We start from the raw sequence: 21950 nt of genomic DNA, 5'->3' as shown, positions 1-21950 counted from the left end.
AATTAAACTCTCATTGCATTTGTACTTAAATGTTTTTGACATCATCAAATCTATTAACTTGTATATTTTTCATAATTTACAAGTTGGGGGAGATTGTTAGAAATATTTGTGATGTCATGTCTAATCTGTTGTGTTTAGTTTCAGAACTTAATATCAGGACTTACTGGAAATCAGGACTTACTGAAGTCAGAACTTATATCAGAACTTAAGGCCGTCAGGATTTATATCAGGACTTAAGTACAGATACTTCAGATAAGGGAAGCAACTGATTTACAGGAAATGATCGTGACTAAAACAATAGAAGATATGCATGAAGAGTTAGAAGACTAGATGACTTGTAGAAGATAATATCTGATTGACATATTTTAGGAGACAAAATTATATTCCATATCAATTAGAAGATATCTTGTAACTGTGTAATATATAAACACAGCTTAGGGTTTACACTATATGTGTTATCATTCACGAGGAAGATTATACATTGTAACCTAGCAGCTCTTAATATTGTTCATCACTGAGAGAGAACGATTGTTCTATTGTAAAAGAGTTTATTATATTGAATATATTTGATTACTGTTACATACTTGTGTTCGAAATCGATTTGATTGTATAAACATTATATTCAACCCCCTTCTATAGTGTTGTGTGACCTAACACGTGGCATACTTTTTTTAATAATAATAAAAAGATGTTTCGGTAGATTTGGACATTTCAAGATATGGCAAGCTGTTTTGACAAAAATAAAAATAATATGGCAAATTGTTGGGTGTGCTTTAGTTTCCTATTGGTTTATATTAATTTTAGATAAATAAACATTTAAATATGTTGAAGTATAGTATTTTTACAGGCCTCATGTAGATCTAGACGATGGTTTTATTCTGGTTATTATGGTAAAGGTTGGTGTTTTGATATGATACAATTGGTTGATTTTAAACACGGTGAACCATACTGTGTTGTATTAAGATACCTTTTTAATTATTTTTGTAACTTAGCATTCGTCTCCGGCTGTGTTATATTAGAGGCCCCAACAACGCGAGAGATTCCAGCGCCTCCAACAGTGAACAACCTCGGGACTTAATTGGCCAAATAAATACCGGTACTAGGTAAAAATTATACCAGTATTGTTCTTGATATATGTTATTTTATTAGGTAAGATCGATATCAAGATTAGCTTACATGCTCAAAGTAAATGCGGGGACTTGGATAATTATGGAGAATTCTGTTGCGATGAATCTATTACTAAAGACATTCAAATTAGGTCCAAGAATTCGGAAGTTGAGGACTCGCCTAATCTACAGTATACTTGCAAGAGAGACTTAGATCAATGCTAGAGCTAGATGCCAATCCAGAAATTTAGGAAATGACTTTAATCGGGAAATGATGTACGACAATGAGTGATATCGTAGTTTTGCTTGAACATGGTATGTTATATACTTGGTACGTTCATCCAGTAATGTTATGATTTTTTACTTATTGCTGTTAATCATCATTAGCCAGGATTATTTTTTCCTAGTTTGGAAAGTTGTTTGATAAATAGTTTTCTTCTTTCGAATTTTCATAAATTGGCCGAGCATAGCTGACACATTTGTTAGTTAATTGAAATATGACTATGAATTTAAGAGCTTTTTACACATGAATGTGAATGTAATATCATCCTTAGGGTGTTAAAACTTTCATTCATTTGCTCTTTCAACATGTAGTATATCTCCTGGTGTTTGGGTTTTCACCCCTCTCATGTCCCACCTCCACATCAAAAGCAGAAGGGAAGAAGAAGAAGAATGAAAGAACAACTAAAAATTCTGTAGCATAATTAATGTTAATGTCCTTAAGGAGATGGCATTTACATATTGTCACCATTTTATCCTCGTCCAAGGCTTTGTTTTTTAAGTTAAAAGGGGAATCAAACTCACTTTATTTTACAATGAGTCTGTGGCATATAATTTCCTTATGGCATGTCAACCATGAAAGCTATATATTAGTATTTAGTGTTCACTGGCCATTATCTTGCAACATCTAGGCACTTCTCTTTGTGGTTGTTTTGATGTGGAAAAAAGTCTCTAACTTCTTGCTAAAATTTTGAATGCAGGGTAATTGAGAGGATCTCATAAAGGATATTAATGGACACACATCCATCAATAACTTAAATCATATATTATAAATTTGGATCTTATAAAGGAAATTACTTTCCGTACCTTAGACCAAGCTGTGAACAATAGTGATTTAGCTATTGTTGAGCGTATGCATAGTGTGGCAGCTAGACGTACATGAGCAAAAGAATATTATAGAGTGTTTTTTTTGTTAAGTTGAAGTATAAGTTTTCTAAGCGGGCTACATGGCTTTTTTATATAACATGAGAATGGTGGTCACTGAGAGGATCTCATAAAGAATATTACTAGACAGACATCCAGTAATAATTTAAATCATATATTGTATATTGGATCTTATAAAGGAAATCACGTTTGGTACCTTAGACCAAGCTGCGAACAATGGTGGTTTGGCTATTGATGAGCTTATGCATAGTGTGGCAGCCAGACGTACATGAGAAAAAGAACATTATAGAGTGTATTGTTTTGTAAGTTGAAGTATAAGTTTTCTAAGCAGGCTACATGGCTTTCTTATATAACATGGGAATGATGGAGGACGCGTCATCTTGGTTACTAGATAAACTCAATCGTGAAACTCAAGATATGTTGTGGTGACCATGGAAGGTTTAGTCACGTAAAGTTTGTGACGAATGCCGCCAGAATCTCATGCAATATAGTAGACGGACCGAATTGTTTGAGTAAAATCTAAGGATGATACACTACAAGAATAATGTCAATAGACATCACACATTAGACATCGGTTAACTTTGCCATTGATGTTAAAAGAGGTATTGACATCATCCCGTGTTTTTGTGATGTCTTTGTTCTTTGTAGACATCGGTTATAATTAAACCGATGTCTAAACTTCACCAAAAAAAAATCGTGCCCACCTTTTATTTCCCCCCTTAGTCAAAATTTCATTCAGTTTTAATTTTAAAATCCCCCCTCCCAAAATTTCCCCCCCTTAACCAAATTTTTATTCCCCTCATTCCAATCTTGAGACAAAAAATTAAAAACTAAAAATTAAAAAATTGAATCTCAAACTCCTCTATCTCTCTCTCTCGAACGAACCCCTCTCTCTCTCTCGAACCTCTCTCCGTTCACAATCTCCATCTCACCATCTCAACTTCTCTCACATCTCTCTCGAACCTCTCTCTCTCTCCCTCGCATCTGTGCTCACATCTTCCCTCTCTCGACTTTGTGCTCAACCTCTCACCTACCTCTGGTAAGCTTATTTGATTAGAAACTCAAATCGGTAACGTGGAATGAAACTAGTGTTGATGTTTTGATCGAAACAAACTTTGTAAATTGGGCAGTTTTTAAATCAAACCCCTAATTTTGTAAATTGGGATTTTTTCAAATCGAAACCCTAATTTACTTTTAAACAATAGTGAATATATATATATAGCCACTGTATATCTTATAAAACACTCTTTTGGTTTACTATCTCATCCAGAGTCGCCGTTAAAAGCAAAAGCAGAGGAAGGATGGTTCAGGGTCTTACTCATCGCAAACGCCACAATTATGCCACCAAATCCAACCAATACCGAATTGTCAAAACCCCTGGTACTCTTTTCAAAAACCCCTTTTCTATTTCTGATTTTTTTTTTACTTACTAGTTATTGATTTTTAAGAATATTTATGTTGTTTGATTTTATATTATATACTTTATTGTTATGTATATATCTTTATTAATTATTTTTTTAATTAGTTCTAAAAGTGATTGTTTAGATTTGGGAAATGTTAAGGTTCAGATTATGTAAATGGTGATATTTTAAAATTTGATGAAACTTTAGGAGGTAAGCTGGTTTATCAGACAACTAAGAAGAGAGCTAGTGGACCTAAATGCCCTGTTACCTGAAAGCGAATCCATGGGGTATGTTTTTCTTGCATTTATTTTTGATTTTTTTTATATTTACATTGCGTATTTGTCGATTTTTAGCTATTAATTTGTGTTTTAGTTGTTACAAGGCTAAATAGTTGTTACATTTGGGCTTGTAGCAATGTAAGATTCTATATATATTTTTTTGAATAATTAGGCTTAATGCCTTATAGTTGAGTATTGAACGATAAAAGATAAGCCCTAACCACTTGCATCGTGCTCGCTTTAAGATTCATCGAGTATATGAAACTACTAATTTTGACTCTTTGCATTTCTCTGGAGTCTCTTTTTAGGTCAAGCTAGCTTATACATGTGGTCACATGTCATCCGTCAAACTTAAATTACAATATTAAGCATATACATCAATAACTACTACCAAAACTTTAAATCATATCTAAGACTGATTATGGTCGAGACTGATTACAGTGTCTGTAATTTGCTTTTCTATTTTGATATTTGATTAGTTGTGTCAATTCTGATGAGTTATAATAATAACTATCCTAAAATCTGAGCTATTTAACAGTGCCTTCTCTTTATTGACTATGCAGTCTGAAGAAATATTTGATGGAGCCATTAGAGAAGTGAAAGAAGAAACCGGTATAATTGTACATCCAATTTTCTTTGTCACTCTTTATTTGATACCTTGAAGCTAATTACTACTTTTTCCATCTGCACAAAACATTCCTGGAAATGGTTGCCTTCAGGTCAAACTTTAATATTTTTATGCTACCCGAGGTTATATGAACTTAAGAAGATAATGTTTTTTTAAATGGACTCTGAGAAAATATATTTTTTTGCAATGGGAAGGCATGCTCAACTTGTGGCTTTTGAGAAATTAGATTTAACGTTTGTGGGTATGCTTAAACCATTGTCTGGTGACATCACAATTGATGAAAAAGAAATCGAAGATGCTAAGGTGACTGAGTTCTTCATTTCATGTTAAATTAACCAGAACCAAAATGTATAGACATAGTCTAGTCTCTAGAAATTGAGAAAAATAAACTAAGTTCTGCTATTTGGTTTAGTGGATTGAATTTACGGAAATGATTGAACAGTCGTACTAGCTGATTTTCCTTTTACTTATGTGACTATTAATTTATTTTAGGAATTGTTTAATATTTACTTGAACCTTTTGACAACAGAATCGTACTAGCTGATTTTGATATTAGTTGCCATAATCCATTAATATTCTGATTTTCCTTTTACTCGTGTTATTATTTTTACAGTGTGTGGCTTCCCACCCAGATACGAGAATGTTGTTCCTTAATGGTAAATATATTTATTTTGTTCTAGCTGTCTATATCTTATTATTTGTCGTGCAAGGCTTGCGATGCTTTGAGAAGTTGCCTTCCAGATATGCTGAGAGATTCTACATTTAGCAGCTGCCTGAGGGTAAGTATTTTTCAGAACGGGACTCGCAATCAGCATTCTGTTGCTCTGGTTTGTCATCTGTTATTTTTGCGGATATCGAAATGCTATTTTTTTGGTTACGTAATTGTATTTGATTTGTGAATTATTTGGTTAAATGGGAAATGTCAATGAATTAAACAACCATTTTGAGAAGTGCCAGCAGCTTTTGAACTCCATTTCTGGGTCCATCAACGAATCGGTAGTTGCTTGCTTAGTGATTTTGCTTTTGACGTATAAATTTTGTTCTTTCGCCTTGCTACTGTTTTTATACGGCTCTGACATTATCTTTGGTTGGAACAAGTTTTTCCTTTGTTAGTTTCTCAGCCAATAATGGCTTACGTATTATACATTCTTGACTTGTTTGTTGATATAAATTACGCATACGTTAAAAGGGATTCAATCATGTGATCTATGTTCTGCAAGATTTTGAATTTGTATTTTTGTTGCTTGCATTTGTTTGAGTTGACTAAAGTCAAAATTTAATTTAGCTGACGAGATGTTTATTGTTTACGTCTTCTGGTCATTGGATAGTTTTCTTTACAGCTGATAATTTGGTGGGGGCTGACATCTAAAGTTTTTGAGAGTAGCTTGGTCACCGATTATGGGCTTGTGGAGTTGAAAAGATGGCAATAAAGCGGATAGTTAATGAAGTTGGTAATTGCTAGTATATAAAGTTGGTGAGTGCTAGTATATTTCATAGTTGTTCAAACACTGATATGCTCCTCAGTTGCTTTGTAGTTTAGTTTTATGTTTTCTCATCAGGTTCTGATTGCATAGGTAGAGCATTTTGAGCATTGGGTCCGGATAAAAAATTTAGAATTATGCGACAAAACACAATGAATGCATATGGTGCAGTTGTAGATGACTTTGGTCTAGAAACAGGGTGGGACAAGTTGATGGAAGAATTTATTCGTCCTATTTCTAAAATTAATAAGTTTGGGCTGATATTTAGTTAGGTTTAAATGTGTTAGTTTTAGTCGTATAGTTTTACGGATCAATGTGTTGACAATTTGGTTATGACAAAATAGTATGAAAGTTATATTTATTTTAATGTTATGAGAATGATATCATTCAATTTTTGTTGTTAATAACGAATTCAGTTTTAGTTATACTTTTGGAGCAAAAGTAATTTGGTTATTTTAGTATATAAGTAGTGTAACACCCAAAAATAAAAATATTCATCACTTTTACTGTGTTAAATTTGCTGTTTAAGAAAAAAATACAAATCAATTTTTTTAATAAAATCGATGTCTTTAGGCACATTGACATCATCCAAAACTGATGTCTAACATCTTAATCAATATCATTTTTTAAGAATAAAACTGATGTCTATATAGACAAAGACGTCGGGCAAAAGTGATGTCTAAGAAGCACAAATACATCGTTTTTTTTGGAAAAATATCGATGTCTTGAAGAAAATAGGCATCGTCCAAAACCGATGTCTAATACACCTTTGGATATCAGTATTTTTTTTAAAAATGATGTCTAAAAGCTCAAAGACATCTCTTTTAGGCGATGTTTAAGGTTTACAGAAACATCACTACTGTTTTAAAAACTGATGTCTAAGCCTTTTTTTGTTATGTTAGTAGTTGTTCAATATCATATATTTAATGTAATTATAACATAAAAATAATTATGTTTAACATATTTTGTATAAATTGGGACCTTAGACATCAGAAAATTACTAAAAAGTGATGTTTATGCTAGTACATACATCGGTTTCTCGCCGATGTCTAGAATAGACATCGGCGACTAAGACATCGGTCAAAAAACACAAAGACATTGGCCAGAAACCGATGTCTATTAGCTTTTTTCTTGTAGTGATGAAAAATATAAAGTTGCACACTAAAGTTTTGTATAATTGATTCTGGATTCATATAAAGCCCAGCCAAGCGGGAGATTGTTATTATTATTTTAATGCTACGTATAAATATATCAATTATATTTTCTATTTATTATGTTGGGTTAAATTAAGTGATCAAATAAGAAACTCAATTAGATTTTAATTTGTTGTATGAACCTAATAAATGGATACCTAATACCCGGTCCAATTAAATTATAATGGGAGATATAATTAGGTGGTATATAAAAAAGCTCAGATCAAAGATTTCAAAAAATACATCGGGACACAACTCAAGTTAACAACCAAAGGTGGTCAGCACCTCCACATGGAAATCTTAAAAAAATATTGATGCTTCAATAGACTAAGAGTCATTTTGTTATTGGTATGCTACTAAGAGATAAAGCTAAAATATTTCTGAGAGGAAAACCCATGTAGTTCAAAAGAGCGGTCTCAGTGTTTGTAGCATAAACAGTTGGGATACATCATACATGAGGTATTTTTGGATTTCTTCTCTCCAAAATAAAGATTTAATTGTCTAAACCGACTCCCCATTGTTTATGCTTCAATCACTTACTTTGTAATCTGCTGGAAGTGGGCAACATAGTTGGTAGCTGCAGGTAAAACTCCAGAATATGAATGATATATATGTTCATTATGCTAAAAAATAATATGTTTGTTGTATTGTCATAATGAAACATGGTCCGCTTCTGTAATTTCATTAATGAATGAAATAAAAAATTTATTTCGAAATTTTTTTATTGAAGAATGTTAATTATTGAAGAACATAAGGACTTTGGGTAAATATATATATTATTGATTAAATTAAGCCTTAGGTAATACTACTCAGTCATCAAAGTACTATTTAGTTTTACTAAAGAGAATAAACAAGGATATGATGATTAGCATATCTTTCAAGTTTAACCAAACATCTGATTTTAAGACTACATGTATAATAAAAAATGATATTTTAAACATATTTTACTGAAAACTAAATCTTTGACTTTATTTAAAATATTTAAAATTTTCTTTATTTAGTTTAATTCTTAAAATACGCTTACATAAATAATTTTCTTGCAATAAACTAATCGAGACATATACTCACCATGAGACATTATATTAAAAGAAGTTAATTTGTTATTTTCCTCATTTAAAAATAAAGCAAAAAAATATGATAAGGTAATGTCTAATAATAAATGGCAATCTTTATCCGCGTGTATTTTTTGCATGATCTTAGAGATTATTTCATAAGTTAATCTCAAGATCCCTCTTTTCATTAATTTTTTCCTTCAAAAATTACAAAAAATTAATGAAATAGTTAAAAGTTATTATGTTATAGAATCATATTAATATAAAAGTATTTAATCATAGAATCAATTTTTTTTATAATTTTTAGGTGTTAAACATTTTAAATAATTTATATATGATTAGTATTATGCGTTGGAATCAAATTTCAAGTGTATAGTAGATTTAATGGTGTTCTGTCACTTAATATAAAAATGATTATCTCTCAAATATTGGTGTACGCGATAAAAATATAATATATTTTTTCAATGAATCAATTACATTTATAATAAAAACAATTTTAAAGTTTTTCGCATCATTATTCTCAGTAACACAAAATTACTCCACTAATCTGAAATATATTTCATCAATAAGATTCGAGACGGCGATGTGAGTAGACGTCGAATAACCTACTATGTTATAATTACTGAGTCAAATTCTGAATATCTATATATAAGTATGATTTTTAAAACTTATATATTTTAAAATTTTATTAAATATTAAAAAAAACAAAAAGAATTTTACGTTGGGAAAATGGGTGACAGGGATTGAAATTTACTGAGTCACGACGAGACAAAATAATCAAAATTTAAATAACAAATCAATTACGTAAATTTATTTTTACATTTAGTAGATCTATAAGAATTATCATAAAAAATTAAAAAACTGACGTATGTATCTAAAATAAATAATATTTGTTACTGAAACATGTGAAAATTACATCCTAGTGTTCTATAACAATAATTCTCTAACGTTCCAAATTAGTCTTATACACTCTTATTCATGTTGTGTTTAACAAACATTAATAAACTTAAACTCATTCATGCAGTTACCAAATATATGTAACGTCTCCACAATTATGCGTGAAACATAATAAAAAACATACACGATATGTACAAACTAAATTTATTCACGTCAGCTAAAGTATCAAGTGATACCTCACATTTTCTCCACTTCCGGTGAACAAAAAAGTATTAGGTTAAATGACATATCAAGTAAAGTGTCACGCGTGAGTCGCGTTATACTTCTTTATCAGTGAAGTATCCGATCTAATACTCCTTCTCGGTGAAGTATCAGGTGTGATACTCATTAACGGTGGAGTATCGGGTGTTATCAGTGGGTATCATGTAATTTTTTATGTTTTTAAATTTTTAAATGTTTATTTGATAATCGTTAAATTTAAGCATATACATTTTCTTATAATTTTTAATATTTTAAGATTAAATTTCCTATTTTGGCTTTTAGAAATTTCTAAAAAAATGAATAAAAGACAAATCTATTTAGTGTTAAGGCTTCAGGGTTTGGGACCTAGGCCCTAAATCCGGGAGCCTACACCCTAATTTTAGTGTGGAACTTAAATCAACAATTTTAAAAATTTAAGCATTAACCCATTTAAAGAGATTTTTCAAATTTAGGTTTCAATATTTTATTATTTGGGTTTTAAAATTATTGAAAAAGATAAATATAAGACACTTTAATTTAGGTTATAGGCGCCAGATCCCGGATTTAAGTGCAAATCTTATTCAACAATTTTAGTATTATAGATGATACTCGACATGGAGTATCACGCCTGATACTTAACTGATAAAAGAGTGTTGGTGAGATAGTTATGTACCAGTGGAGTACAATGGAGTGTACAGTGGTTATTTTGGACGAGTTGAACTATGAACATTTTGGTTCATGAGTTTAAAAAAAATATTTATGGTCATCACCCGTTATTCTAATCAATTTATTTTTCTTAACTCATTTTTTCAATATTAGTAACTTTTCAAATATTAAAATACAAAACGGGGGTGTGACACAATGTCAAGTAATGTTCTATAATTAAATATATTAAATCAAACTCAATATTTATTTTTCATTTTCTGCTAACACAAAGTAAATAAACACACAGTTTAAAAAATTTCTGGTGAATTTGTCTTTCCACCAGAGATGTATATTTGAAGAAATCTCTGTGATGCAAAATGCAAACAACTGCTTACAAGTGATTTAGTACAACTTAGAACTTGAGAGTAATTTATAAGGATACAACTTACTAAACTCTCTAGTTCTTTCTTGTTCTACTTGTTGTGCTTGTTGTTCTAAACTACTTGTTACACCTGGTTTATATATAAACCAAGTTTACATGTGCAATAAAACAAGAATAATATTCCTATCAGCCAGGTCCATGCACATGCTTCTTCATTTTTCTGTCCAATGCAATCCAAGAAAGATATAACATCTTTGAACGTCCTTGTCTTGCATGGAAATGGAAATGCTTCATTTTCTTCTAAAATATGTAAGCACGCTGACACATTCCTTTTGTGCACTATCAACTCATGTGACTCTGTCAGTGTCTGTCAAGTCACTATCAGCTGCTATCTTGTTGATCATCCGTTGAAGCTTCATTGATGTTATCCGTTGAAGCTTCATTGATGTTATCCGTTGAAGCTTTATTGTTGTCATCCGTTGACACTGTATTAGTGTCATCCATTGAAGCTTTCTTGTTAACATCCGTTGAAGTTTTATTTGATATCAGTTGAAGACCTCTTGACTAGCTTATCCATTGAAGGCATATTGAGTTATCTGTTGAAGCTTGTAAAGTCATCCATTGAAGTTTGTAGTTTAGCAGTTGAAGATGTTTCCTTAGCATTTGATACTCTTTCACTTATACAAAATTACAAGACATTTTATATTTACACTTAGCCCACCTATTTTATATATATTAATAGTAGTCGACATGACTTAGAAACTACAATAACTAACAAATTCCTTAACTATCATAGTGTACAAAATATGCTACATACTTATTAACATAAGCTACTCCTTCAACGAATAGATAAATCGTGGTTATCCGTTGAAGGCTTCTAAATGACATAAAAACAAATCTACTCAAGGTGTTTTCGTGAGTTATCATCAAGACTACAACATATTCATAACACTAACTGCTTTTCCCGATAATAAAACTATCAAAAGTCATAATCTTATTTTCTTAGACGGTGACGTGAGTATTATCATTTTCCAAAGTTGTAAATCTATGATTCATTTTCTTTATATTATTGTTTGAAAAAAAAATAACATATCATTGTTAGATAACATAAATCACTGATGATTTCATTTTTTTAGAACACATGCGTCCATGCTTTTGCCTATGATGACATTTGGGATGTTATTGGAAAGAACGTGAGAGAGGATGGTGTTTACGTCATACAAGATTTTGTTGTCAAGGATTCGATTGGCCTTTTGAAGCATATATCATCGAAGCATACTATAAGGTTCAATAATGGAACTAAATTTGAACTTACTATTGATAACTCGATGATACCCATGCAGAAATTTGAATTCCTTGACTTTGGAGATCTTTAAAGCCAGACTGCTATGTGCGAGCCTAATAAAAATCTGGAGTATGCCGCATGTATTTTATATAAATCATTAGTTTTATATAAATAATTAGTTTCATGCTATTTTTTGTATTGTCGTATTCATGTTAAGTTGACTTTGTAATATTTTGATTTTTAAAATGATTTAGATGTTATTGGCGTAGTTGATGAATCTAAAAAGACGAGGATTATTACACTTACATACAGAGACAGTGAGATTTTCCGATTTAAGTTAAATGATGCTACGTATGTTGAGTAATTGATTACTTTGTTATGGTTATTAGATTAAATTGTTATGAATCCACATGCTTTATTTCCCTATATTTTAATGTAGTGTTCATGATAGAGTTGCTATTTGGGGAGACTTTGCCAAAATTATTGTTAATAATGAATATTTTGTTGAATTGGAGAAGTTTGTCATAGCTATTTTAACAAGCACTAAACTGAAAACATATAAGAGTATGTTTTGTACTTTTTCCTGATGGTTTTTCATATATTTCATTGTAACAACCATATGGAGCCTACGTAATAACCTAATATTTATCCCAAAGCTTCAAGAAGATGGTTACAAGTCGTCTGTGAATGATGATGGCCAGAGTTCGGAAACTATTGTCATTCCAACATTTGAGATGATGTCTACTGGCCAACTAATGTTGAATCATGAAGATTTGTTTAAGGTAGTGCGGATTATAAATTTAATGCAATGTTAACTTACTCTCTACATCAATCATGTTTTAGTTGTGGTTTGGGATGAGCATGTCCACAATCTTGCACCTTTTGTTCCAATGATGCAATTCTTATCCAACTATTGTGATAATGTTTACAGTCAAACCCCGCAATTTTGATGTTTGTGCATTTATCGGTAATTAAAACTTATTATTGCTTAAACTTCTAATGTGTTGCAAAAACAGTTCATCTAAGAATTATATATAATGTGAGTAATGTATGTTTTGACTCATGTTCACTACAAATCAGCACATGTGACTCCTCCAACATTTTTTATCAACATCGATTATGCATGTGTTAATGATCTTAGGAGAAAGTATAGATTATGCCTGTGTTAATGATCTTAGGAGAATATATAGATTTATATCTCTTATAATTTATATCTATGTTATGTGATAAGAGTTATGTTATTTATAATTACTTATTGTTTTAAAGTTGTTTTACCACTAGTTAATTGTTCATTCAGAATAATAATCATTTATTTTAACAAATTCCACTATTTTCAACATAAACCAACTTTAAGGAGTCATGTACATTTACCATTAATCACATCTACCATTTTTCTAATATATGTTCAATTACAGTCATACTTTGTAGTTAACATATCAGACAATTATACAATCACATATCATCGTTTCAAGGAATTTGTCTAGATGGAACATATAGAGCGTGTGTGAGAATTTCCTGAGTTTGTTTGGGTGAAGATCAATGTTCATAGTGAACATTAGGGGTGTATAAACGAACCGCTCAACCGCATCCAACCGCTCGCAACCGAACCACATTTTGCGGATAATCGCGAAACGCGGGTTGGTTGTGGATTCAAATTTTAAAAACCGCTAATTCGCGGTTTAGATGCGGTTTTAAATTCTTGAAAATCGCAAAATCGCAACTGCAACCGTAACTCGCAAGATATATTTATAATAAAATAAATTTTCAAAAATGTAGTTGATATCATATAAATTAATAAGTATACACATTTATTAACTAATCTTAGGTTAATGTTTATGTGCAAGGAAATCGGAAGGTGACATGGGGTTTAGGAAGCTCCATGATTTCAATTTGGCTCTCCTTGGGAAGCAGGGGTGAAGACTGATTACGAAGCAAGACAGCATGGTTAGTAAGATTTATAAAGTTAGATACTACCCCAACGGAGATTTCCTATCAGCAAAACTAGGAAGCAACCCCAGTTACATATGGCGAAGTATACTCGAGTCTCAAGAATTGTTAAAAACATGGATTGTAGTTCGAGTAGGGAATGGTTTAAATGTAGATATCAATAAGGACCAATGGTTGCCCTGTGATAATGACCCGTATATTCATACAGTCCATGATGCTATTATAGATCAAAAGATTTCATGTTAGATGTCAAAGTCAAACGACAGCTGGGATGTAGATTTGGTTCGAGATATTTTTGATGATAGAGATGCTAACCTAATCTTATCAATACCAGTTAGACGAGCAGACAATGATGTTTGGTTCTGGAGGAAAGACAGGTTGGGGCATTACACAGTAAAGAGTGCATATGGAGTAGCAAGAGAAGCTGTAACTGAAAACATAACAGATAACAACTCATCTTTTTGGAATAAAATCTGGAACTTACAAATACCTATTAAGGTTAAGCATTTCATATGGAGAGCTGCAAGGGGTTGTCTTCCTACAAGAGAAAACTTAATTATTAAGAGGGTGGAAGTAAGCAGTATCTGCCATGTTTGTAACATCTATGATGAAACTACCTTTCATGCCTTAGTAACAGGCCCAGTAGCAGCTCAATGTTGAAGTCAGATTGGATACAAGTATGATATGGTTACAGATTTACAACTGGATACATGGCTAAAAGGAGTTATTCAGCAAGGTATAAAAGATATGAGCAACAAGGTATTCATGGTAGCTTGGTCCATTTGGAAAACAGGAATGAGGTGATATGACAGCCAAAAGGAAGAGAGTCCAAAGATATAGTTGCATCAACAATACATGTTCTTAACGACTGGGAGAGTGCGCAAGATAGATCATTCGATAAATCTATTGGGTTTATAACTCAAGCGGATGGTGACTCGCACTGGCAGCAACCACAGATGGGTACAGTTAAGATAAACACTGATGCGACCCTGTTCGAGGATTCTAATTCTTACAATCACGCTATGGTCACCCGTAATCATGAAGGTCTAATGATGGAAGCCAGGTCAAGTTGTACACAAGAAAAAATTCATCCATAAATAGCTGAATCCATTGGTATAAGGGAAGCATTAAGCTGGATTAAATCCAAAGACTAGCAGAAAGTTTTCGTTAAATCGGACTGCCTTGGAGCAATCCAAGCCATTAGGTGTTCCTCGATTAATTTCTCATATCTTGGGAGAGTGATCGATGATTGCAAGAAACTTCTTATTGACTTAGAGGCTCATAAAGTAACTCTAAAATTTGTGAAACGATCCGCAAACTCGGTAGCTCACTACCTAGCGAGATACTCCAGTTCTATTGCTGATCGTAGTTGGGAGTTGGTAGATATCCATTATGAATTTCTCAATGTATTGTTAAAGGATTTGCAGCATTAATAATACTTCTTCCTTTTGTGGCAAAAAAAAATCTTAGGTTAATGTTAACATATCAAAAGTAGACAATTTCATGGGTAAATTAGTTAGTCAATTTCCATAATATCATACATATAATAAATTATTGATTTTGTGCATATGTTTCTGTATTATTCATTCCAATAATAATAATAATAATAATTATTATTCAAATAATATTTTTTTAAACAGAGTTTTGATAATGTGACAAAAGTAATATAAAAGCTCCGAAATTATGAAAATTTCAAATTATAAAAAATAAAATATTGATTCTGGAAATATTAAATATCACGTGCGTAGCGCCGACATACGCTCTAATATTTATAATTTGATATGTAAAAAAATAATTAAAATAATTATATTGAATTAGATTTATGACGGTCCAAAATCCAAATCGAATATTCATGCACCAAATGCCGGGAAAAAATTGGAACGAAAAATTTGAAAAATGCAAAATTAACCCGCCCAACTCAAAGCCCCCCGAAAATTTCGTATTAACCAGCTGCCGTCTCTCACTCTGTCTCTCCATATATATTTAGATCTATACATACACAACCCTATCTCTATATCTCTCTCCAATTAACCTAGAGCGCCATCTCTCTCGCTCAAGATTCAATCTTTTAGGGTTTCTTGAGTACCCTTTTGGGTGTTTAATTAGATCCTCTCGATTTTTAGCACCCCATTGAAGTTGAATTTTGAAATCTTGATTTTTTTTTTGTAGTTGAAGTGTTTGATAAATGGCTTCTGAGAATGGAATTGTGGGAGAGGAGAAGAGGGTAGTTGAGAATGGTGAGAATGGTGGAGAGAAGGCGGAGAAAGATGTGGAATTGGTAGGTGAAGAGGAGGGGGAAGAGGAGAAAGATGTCGAGATGGCGGAAAGTGATGGCGAGAAGGCGGAGAGTGAGGAGGAAGAGGAAGGGGAGGAGAAGGGGGGAGATGAGGAAGAGGAAGAGGAAGAGGAGGAGAAAGGGGGAGATGAGAAAGGAGAGGTGAAGAAGCGGAGAAGGAGATCGAGTGTGAGTGAGGCTCCGATTACTCCGAATGGAAGGCCGAGTAGGGAGAGAAAGACGGTGGAGAGGTATATGGAACTGTCTGATTTGAAAAGCTCTGCTGGGAAAGCTGTGTTGATTGAGAAGGTGTTTGATTAAATTTAGTAATTGCTTTGATTTATTAGATTTACGGATTATTTTATTAGTCCTGTGTAATTGATTTGAGTTTCTTTTGTGGAAATGCAGGGGAAAGGGATTCCGCTTAAGGACATTCCGAATGGTATGCTTTAATATTTTTTGTTGATGATTTATGATGCTTAAGATTGCTTTAGTGTAGTTTGTTTAATTGTTATCGAAATTCATTAGTTTTGGTACTACTTGATGAATTTTGTATTTTTTTGCAATGTTCAGTAATTTGTTTTGTAAAGGTAATATGTTTGGTATAGTTCAGTTTTTGTATGTATTTGTGTAACACTATTGACTGTGCCTTCATACCATGTTTCTGTAATTTTAAAATATTCCTACCTATCTAAGTATCTGATTGCTTGTGAATTCTTGTAGCTGGTTTATCTATTATATAGTTGATATGAAAGTAGGCTTTTATAATCAAAGTTGTACTGTAACCAAAAACCTCTCCGTGTCTCAGTTTCTTATATTTGAGATTTTTTTTCTGCAGATTATATACTACCATCTACATGTAAAAGTTAGGCATCTGTGTTGTTGCTTAATGAACATTGGTTTTTGATCCTTTCAATACCAATTGCAATAATGTAGCATAAAGAGGTTTAATTTTTGTACTTTGATGTTGTTTAACATTTCAGTGGCCTACAAGCTGTCGAAGATGAGGGCTGATGAAAATTTGAAGCTACTTCATTATGTTCTCTATGGTAACAGGATGAAGGTAGTCCTTTTATTTCTTATTGAAAGTTCTTATATTGATTATCATTTTCTTCTTTACTGAATAGTCCTTGAATAGATGCACATGTTTTTAACAAATCAATATTATTTTAGGGTTAAGCTAATGTATTATGAGGAACCTTGTTATTAACCATTAGGCTATATTGCAGGTGCATCTATTGAAAAGAAACATTGGTTTGTTTTCTGGCTTTGTGTGGGATGCAAATGAGGTATGCTCCAGAGAAGTTGTATATATTTTATTGCTAAGACTATAGATATGTCTGGTCAGTTTAGTATCAGATGGACAGATGGAGGAGTCACTTTGTATTTTTTTGGCTTGGCTTGGAATTGTTACTTAAGCTTACTATAGATGTCTGTTTTGAGGTTTAATTGGTGTAGTGTTACTTGTTTAGTAAATTGTTTGACCACCTTCATCAGGAAAAGCAGAGGATCAAAGTTAAGGAGAGGATTGATAAGTGTGTCAGGGACAAATTGGCGCTTTTTTGTGATATTCTTAATATACCATTTGTTAGAAAAAGCACTGCTAAGAAGGTGAGTCCTAGCAAACAAGGTGTTCTGAAATTAAGGTTACATGCACTGATGTAGTATTCTAATTATTACTTCACTGTTTTTTCAGGAAGATCTTTCTGTGAAACTATTAGAGTTTTTGGAATCTCCACATGTTACAACTGAATTATTGCTAGCTGACAGTGAAGTGCGCTCCCCCTCCCTCTATGTCACACACACACACGCACACTCCAAGCATGTCATATGTGTAGATGTCATTTCTGTTGCTTAACCTTTTTCCCTGTCTGTTTGTACATGATTTATTGAAGGCAGTTACAGGATAATGCAACCTAAATAAAAGAATAAATAAGGGTCTGTGTCTGTTTATTATAATTCTTGTGCTTATTATTTACAGAAAGCTCAAAAGCTGAAGAGGAAGGCTAAATCTAGCAAGTCATCGAGATCTGGGAGGAAGGCTGTAAAGACAGCATCCAAGGTTTGCATATGTTTTTTGGTTTCTGTTTATATTGTCACCTGAGAACCTTGATGTTGCACCCTAGCTAATTCTATGGTTTGAATGCACAAAAAATTATGAGGCCTTAATTGTGTTGCACTGTAAGAGTTTTAATCTGTATCTTCACCAAAGTGTCAAATGTCAAGTTGGCATGATTGGCTTGTCTTAATTAGGTTTGTATGATTGTCATAATGTAAGTGTATTTTTTTCCTTCCTTCTGCCCCCTCTCGGGGTAAGCTTGTCAATGCATTATAACATACTCCCTCTGTTTTGGATAAATAGACGTTTGATGACGTTTTTTAACATAACAAGAACTGTTGAATTTGCATTTAATACAAGCTTCTTATACATTTTTAACCTTGAAAAGCTTATATATCTACACAGTACTAGTTACACAGATGAAGAGTAGATGTGTAGATAATACAAGTGTAGTCAAAAAATATAAACTTAACTATGCGTGAAAAATCGATAACGTTGTATAAGTAAAAACAATGTCTTACTCCTAGAATGTCCATTAATTCAAAATAGAGTACTACCTTTATGTATAAATATATTTTGTTTGTGTTTCCAAATGTGCAAGGATCAGGATGCTGAAAAGTGGAAACGATCTGCGATCTATAAGAATTGCTGGTTACTTTGTAGTTGTAATCAGCCATATGCTTCAGATATATAATTTCATTTACCCTATTTTTTTAATTGTATGATGCCAATGAATAATTAGAAACGAAGACAATTGTAGTTAAAATATATAGTAATGCAAATTATAATTAAATCAATAGCTTGTCTATTTTTTACAATTTGAAGTTAATATTTCACCATAGCATTTGTAATTTCCTTTTAGACATTTGAATTCCAAATTTAGTTAGGTTAGTTAATTTTTTATGTTTCACCATATTTATTTTAGCTAGATGTGCATGAAGCCTTCTCTGATTATTTGTTTTGTATATTATAATAAACCCAACGATAGAAATAATCTTGTCCTTTTTAACAGAAACAAAAGCTAGAGTCTGTATCTGGGAAGAAACGTAAGAACCCGTCTAAGGATGCTGAAGAAGATGATGAAGAAGCTGAACAGTCAGAAAGCAGAGATGTTTCTCAGGATGATGATGAGAATGATGCTGATGCAAAGGAGGAGACTGATCAGGACATTAAGTCTGAAGAAGAGGAAGAGAAAACTGATGCAGATGTAAAGGAGGAGAGTGATCAGGACATTAAGTCGGAAGAAGAGGAAAAGAAAAATGATTCAGATGCAAAAGAGGAGAACGGTCAGGACAGTAAGTCTGAAGAGGAGGAAGAGAATGTAAAAGGTAAACCAAGAAGGCAAATTACAAAGAGTTCTTCCAAGGCAGTTAGTAAGAATGATTCCGGGGTTAAAACTGCTGACAAATCAAAATCTGTCAAAAGAGCCCGCCCTACAAAATCATCCAAAACAAGTCCGAAGTCAACTAAGAAATCTTCAATGTCCATGGACATTGCTGAAAAGAATGACACTAGTGCAGCTTCTGGCTCATCTCGTAAATCCAAGGCGTCTTCAACTAAGAAACAAAAGCTGGATAAGGAAGATGAGAAGGACCAAAGTTTACCTGCAAAAGTCAAAACCTCAGGCAAAAAAGAATTGAGTAAGTCGTCGACTAAGGTGCCGGAAAAAGATCAAGGTGTGTTATTTGCTTATATATTCCTTAACTTACTAGCTAATGTCTTCTTTTGACTGTGCAAGTTTATGTTCTTACCCCCCCAAACCAATAGCTCCATTTCAACTCTTCTTGTTAAGCAACATTTTAGAATTCTGATGCATCACATCTTTGAATGTAGTTTTTGAAGATAACTGACATCTCTAGTATCTTATTCATTTTCCATTATGCAGATTTATATCTGTGCACTATATGACATTACATTCTGTATCCTGTAAATTGCATTTTTTTGGTTTTTTCTTGCGGTGAATGATGTATACCACCATCTATTTATTTGAAGCACAGTGATAGACTAATTTTCCAAGGCTACATATTGTTAAAATTTGAGAACAAAAGACATGGCATCAAAAACTTCTTATCTCATACATGATGTAAATTGTGATTAATAACAAATATTCATTAGATTTTTTCCACTACTCTGCTGTTTGAGCCTGCAATAGTTTCTTGCATTCAGTAATATTTTATATCAATTTTTGCTGACAGTAGGAAACAAAAAGGGTAGCAAAAAGGCAAAGCCTGAACCCAGTAAAGAGGAGATGCATGCAGTTGTTGCAGGTATTCTGAAGGAAGTTGATTTTAACACGGTAAGTAATCTTTGCTTTGCTCGCATGTAACAAGATTCTCATTAAGATTATTACTATGTGAGGTTTCGTAGATTTTCACTAATTATATCATCATTGTATCTCTGACTATGCAGGCAACTTTATCTGATATACTGAGACAGCTTGGTAAGCGAGAGTTATACAAGTGCTTTTTTGTACCCTCCTCGAGTCATCAGCTAACTTGTCAATCTTGATTTTCTAAATTTTCTTAATTAGGTACCCACTTCGATCTAGATCTTACACACAGAAAAGCTGAGGTGAAGTTAATTATTACTGATGTTATAAGCAACATGACTGATGAGGATGATGACGGGGAGGAAGATACCGGAGAAGATGCGGAAGGGGATGGAGAAGATGATAACAATGCTTAGGCGGCACAGAGTTTAGGAAGAACCAGTTAATCTAAGTTGTGTAATGAGTCAATGGGAAAGGTCCCCCTAGTGAAGGCCAAAATTAGGTTTATTGGTTTCAAAAGACATTTGCTCCTTGATTAGGGACTTCAGGGGAGATGCTACTATAGTTCATTTGCATGTCTTGATATCTCGCCTTCCTTTGTTAGCTGTACTTAACTTATCATTAGCTGATATTTTCACAAATGTGATATTCATTTGGTATTTCTTTGGTTTTGATATCCAACATAGTTGCCTAGTTAGGATAATTAATAGCATTAGTCTCACTTGTTTAACCTTAAGATTTTGCCTTTGGATGCCAAAGGGATTGCATCATCAATTTTATTTTTCCTTAAACTGTCTATACTATGAGTTCATGAATTTGTAGCAGGGAGGCTAATTTAAAACTGTCCAACATTCATCTCATGCTATATCCACTTTTTCATGTGCTCTGGTATTAAGACCTATTACTCCTATATTTTGTTTATGCTGCTTGTGTTTAGTTACCTGTTTTGTGTTGCAAGTAGCAGCTGTTAGTGCAGACTAAATGGTGCTGACGTGCTGTATTAGACTTGCATGTATGAATGTGTTAATAAAGATCGGATCTTATGCATTTTTTGATTTAGTGGCGAGGTTGTGCTTCTATGCATCTCAAATCTGTTTTTTAGTAGTTTAGCACCAGGGTCCATGTTCTTCATCAGGGAGCTGAAAATGAAGATTTGGTTCGTTTTTCTGTCAAGAAGACTGTTTGTTCGGGATATTAGATTTTAAAATGTTCTCAAATCTGGGTAAACTTAGCTGAACTAATTTTCTGCAGTTCATGCATTGTATATAATTGATTAAAATACAGATGTAGACCTGTGGTTAGAGATTGCAGGAATTCTTTCTGCTAAGATTTGTTCAATCTGTGATTGCTGCAACCCTCTCGACGTTTTCCAATCATCGAGTTAAACACATTGTCTAATCCTACTAGGCAGTCTCAGCTAAAATATATATCTGAGTGGTTTTAACTGTAAGAAAAGTTCATCATATTTTAGATATTCATTCTCCTCAAATTGGAAAACATCTGTTTCTGGAAATCTAAATTTCCAGATTTGACTATTTGAACTCCGGCATGGGTGACTTGTAATCATCTCCATTTACAAGGTTAGTACTGGCTACCGCGTATAAAGCTGTATTTATAAATTCTTTGCTTAATTGAAGTTATAATCT

The 21950-nt window shown here is 32.6% G+C and overlaps 1 protein-coding gene across 2 annotated transcripts; it reads left to right on the top strand.

Annotated features, from left to right (window-relative positions):
• Positions 1–15649: 15649 nt before the first annotated feature.
• Positions 15650–20965, top strand: LOC141692489 (DEK domain-containing chromatin-associated protein 1-like). Of its 2 annotated transcripts, none has more exons than XM_074497355.1 (11): positions 15650–16285; positions 16385–16418; positions 16960–17039; positions 17206–17265; positions 17474–17587; positions 17673–17750; positions 17958–18038; positions 19048–19711; positions 20234–20331; positions 20445–20475; positions 20566–20965. In XM_074497355.1, the coding sequence occupies exons 1-11, from the start codon at positions 15887–15889 to the stop codon at positions 20718–20720; spliced, it is 1794 nt and encodes a 597-aa protein (XP_074353456.1). In that variant the 5' UTR covers positions 15650–15886; the 3' UTR covers positions 20721–20965. The 2 variants fall into 2 exon arrangements, with proteins under 2 accessions (XP_074353456.1, XP_074353455.1); XM_074497354.1 differs by having other exon boundaries at positions 15651–16285; positions 20231–20331.
• Positions 20966–21950: the final 985 nt, after the last annotated feature.

The sequence above is a fragment of the Apium graveolens genome, chromosome 10 (genome assembly GCF_009905375.1).
Source record: "Apium graveolens cultivar Ventura chromosome 10, ASM990537v1, whole genome shotgun sequence".
In the NCBI taxonomy this organism is placed as follows: domain Eukaryota; kingdom Viridiplantae; phylum Streptophyta; class Magnoliopsida; order Apiales; family Apiaceae; genus Apium; species Apium graveolens.
The sequence above is the reverse complement of the archived record's forward strand: the minus strand, read 5'-3'. Positions and strand labels throughout refer to the sequence as shown.

Excerpts from the sequence above, each read along its gene's own strand:
- LOC141692489 (XM_074497354.1), top strand. The coding sequence starts at position 15,887 with ATGGCTTCTGAGAATGGAATTGTGGGAGAGGAGAAGAGGGTAGTTGAG. Across the intron at positions 17,040-17,205 it reads TCTATGGTAACAGGATGAAG|GTGCATCTATTGAAAAGAAA; the intron begins GTAGTCCTTTTA and ends GCTATATTGCAG. Across the intron at positions 17,751-17,957 it reads TATTGCTAGCTGACAGTGAA|AAAGCTCAAAAGCTGAAGAG; the intron begins GTGCGCTCCCCC and ends TATTATTTACAG.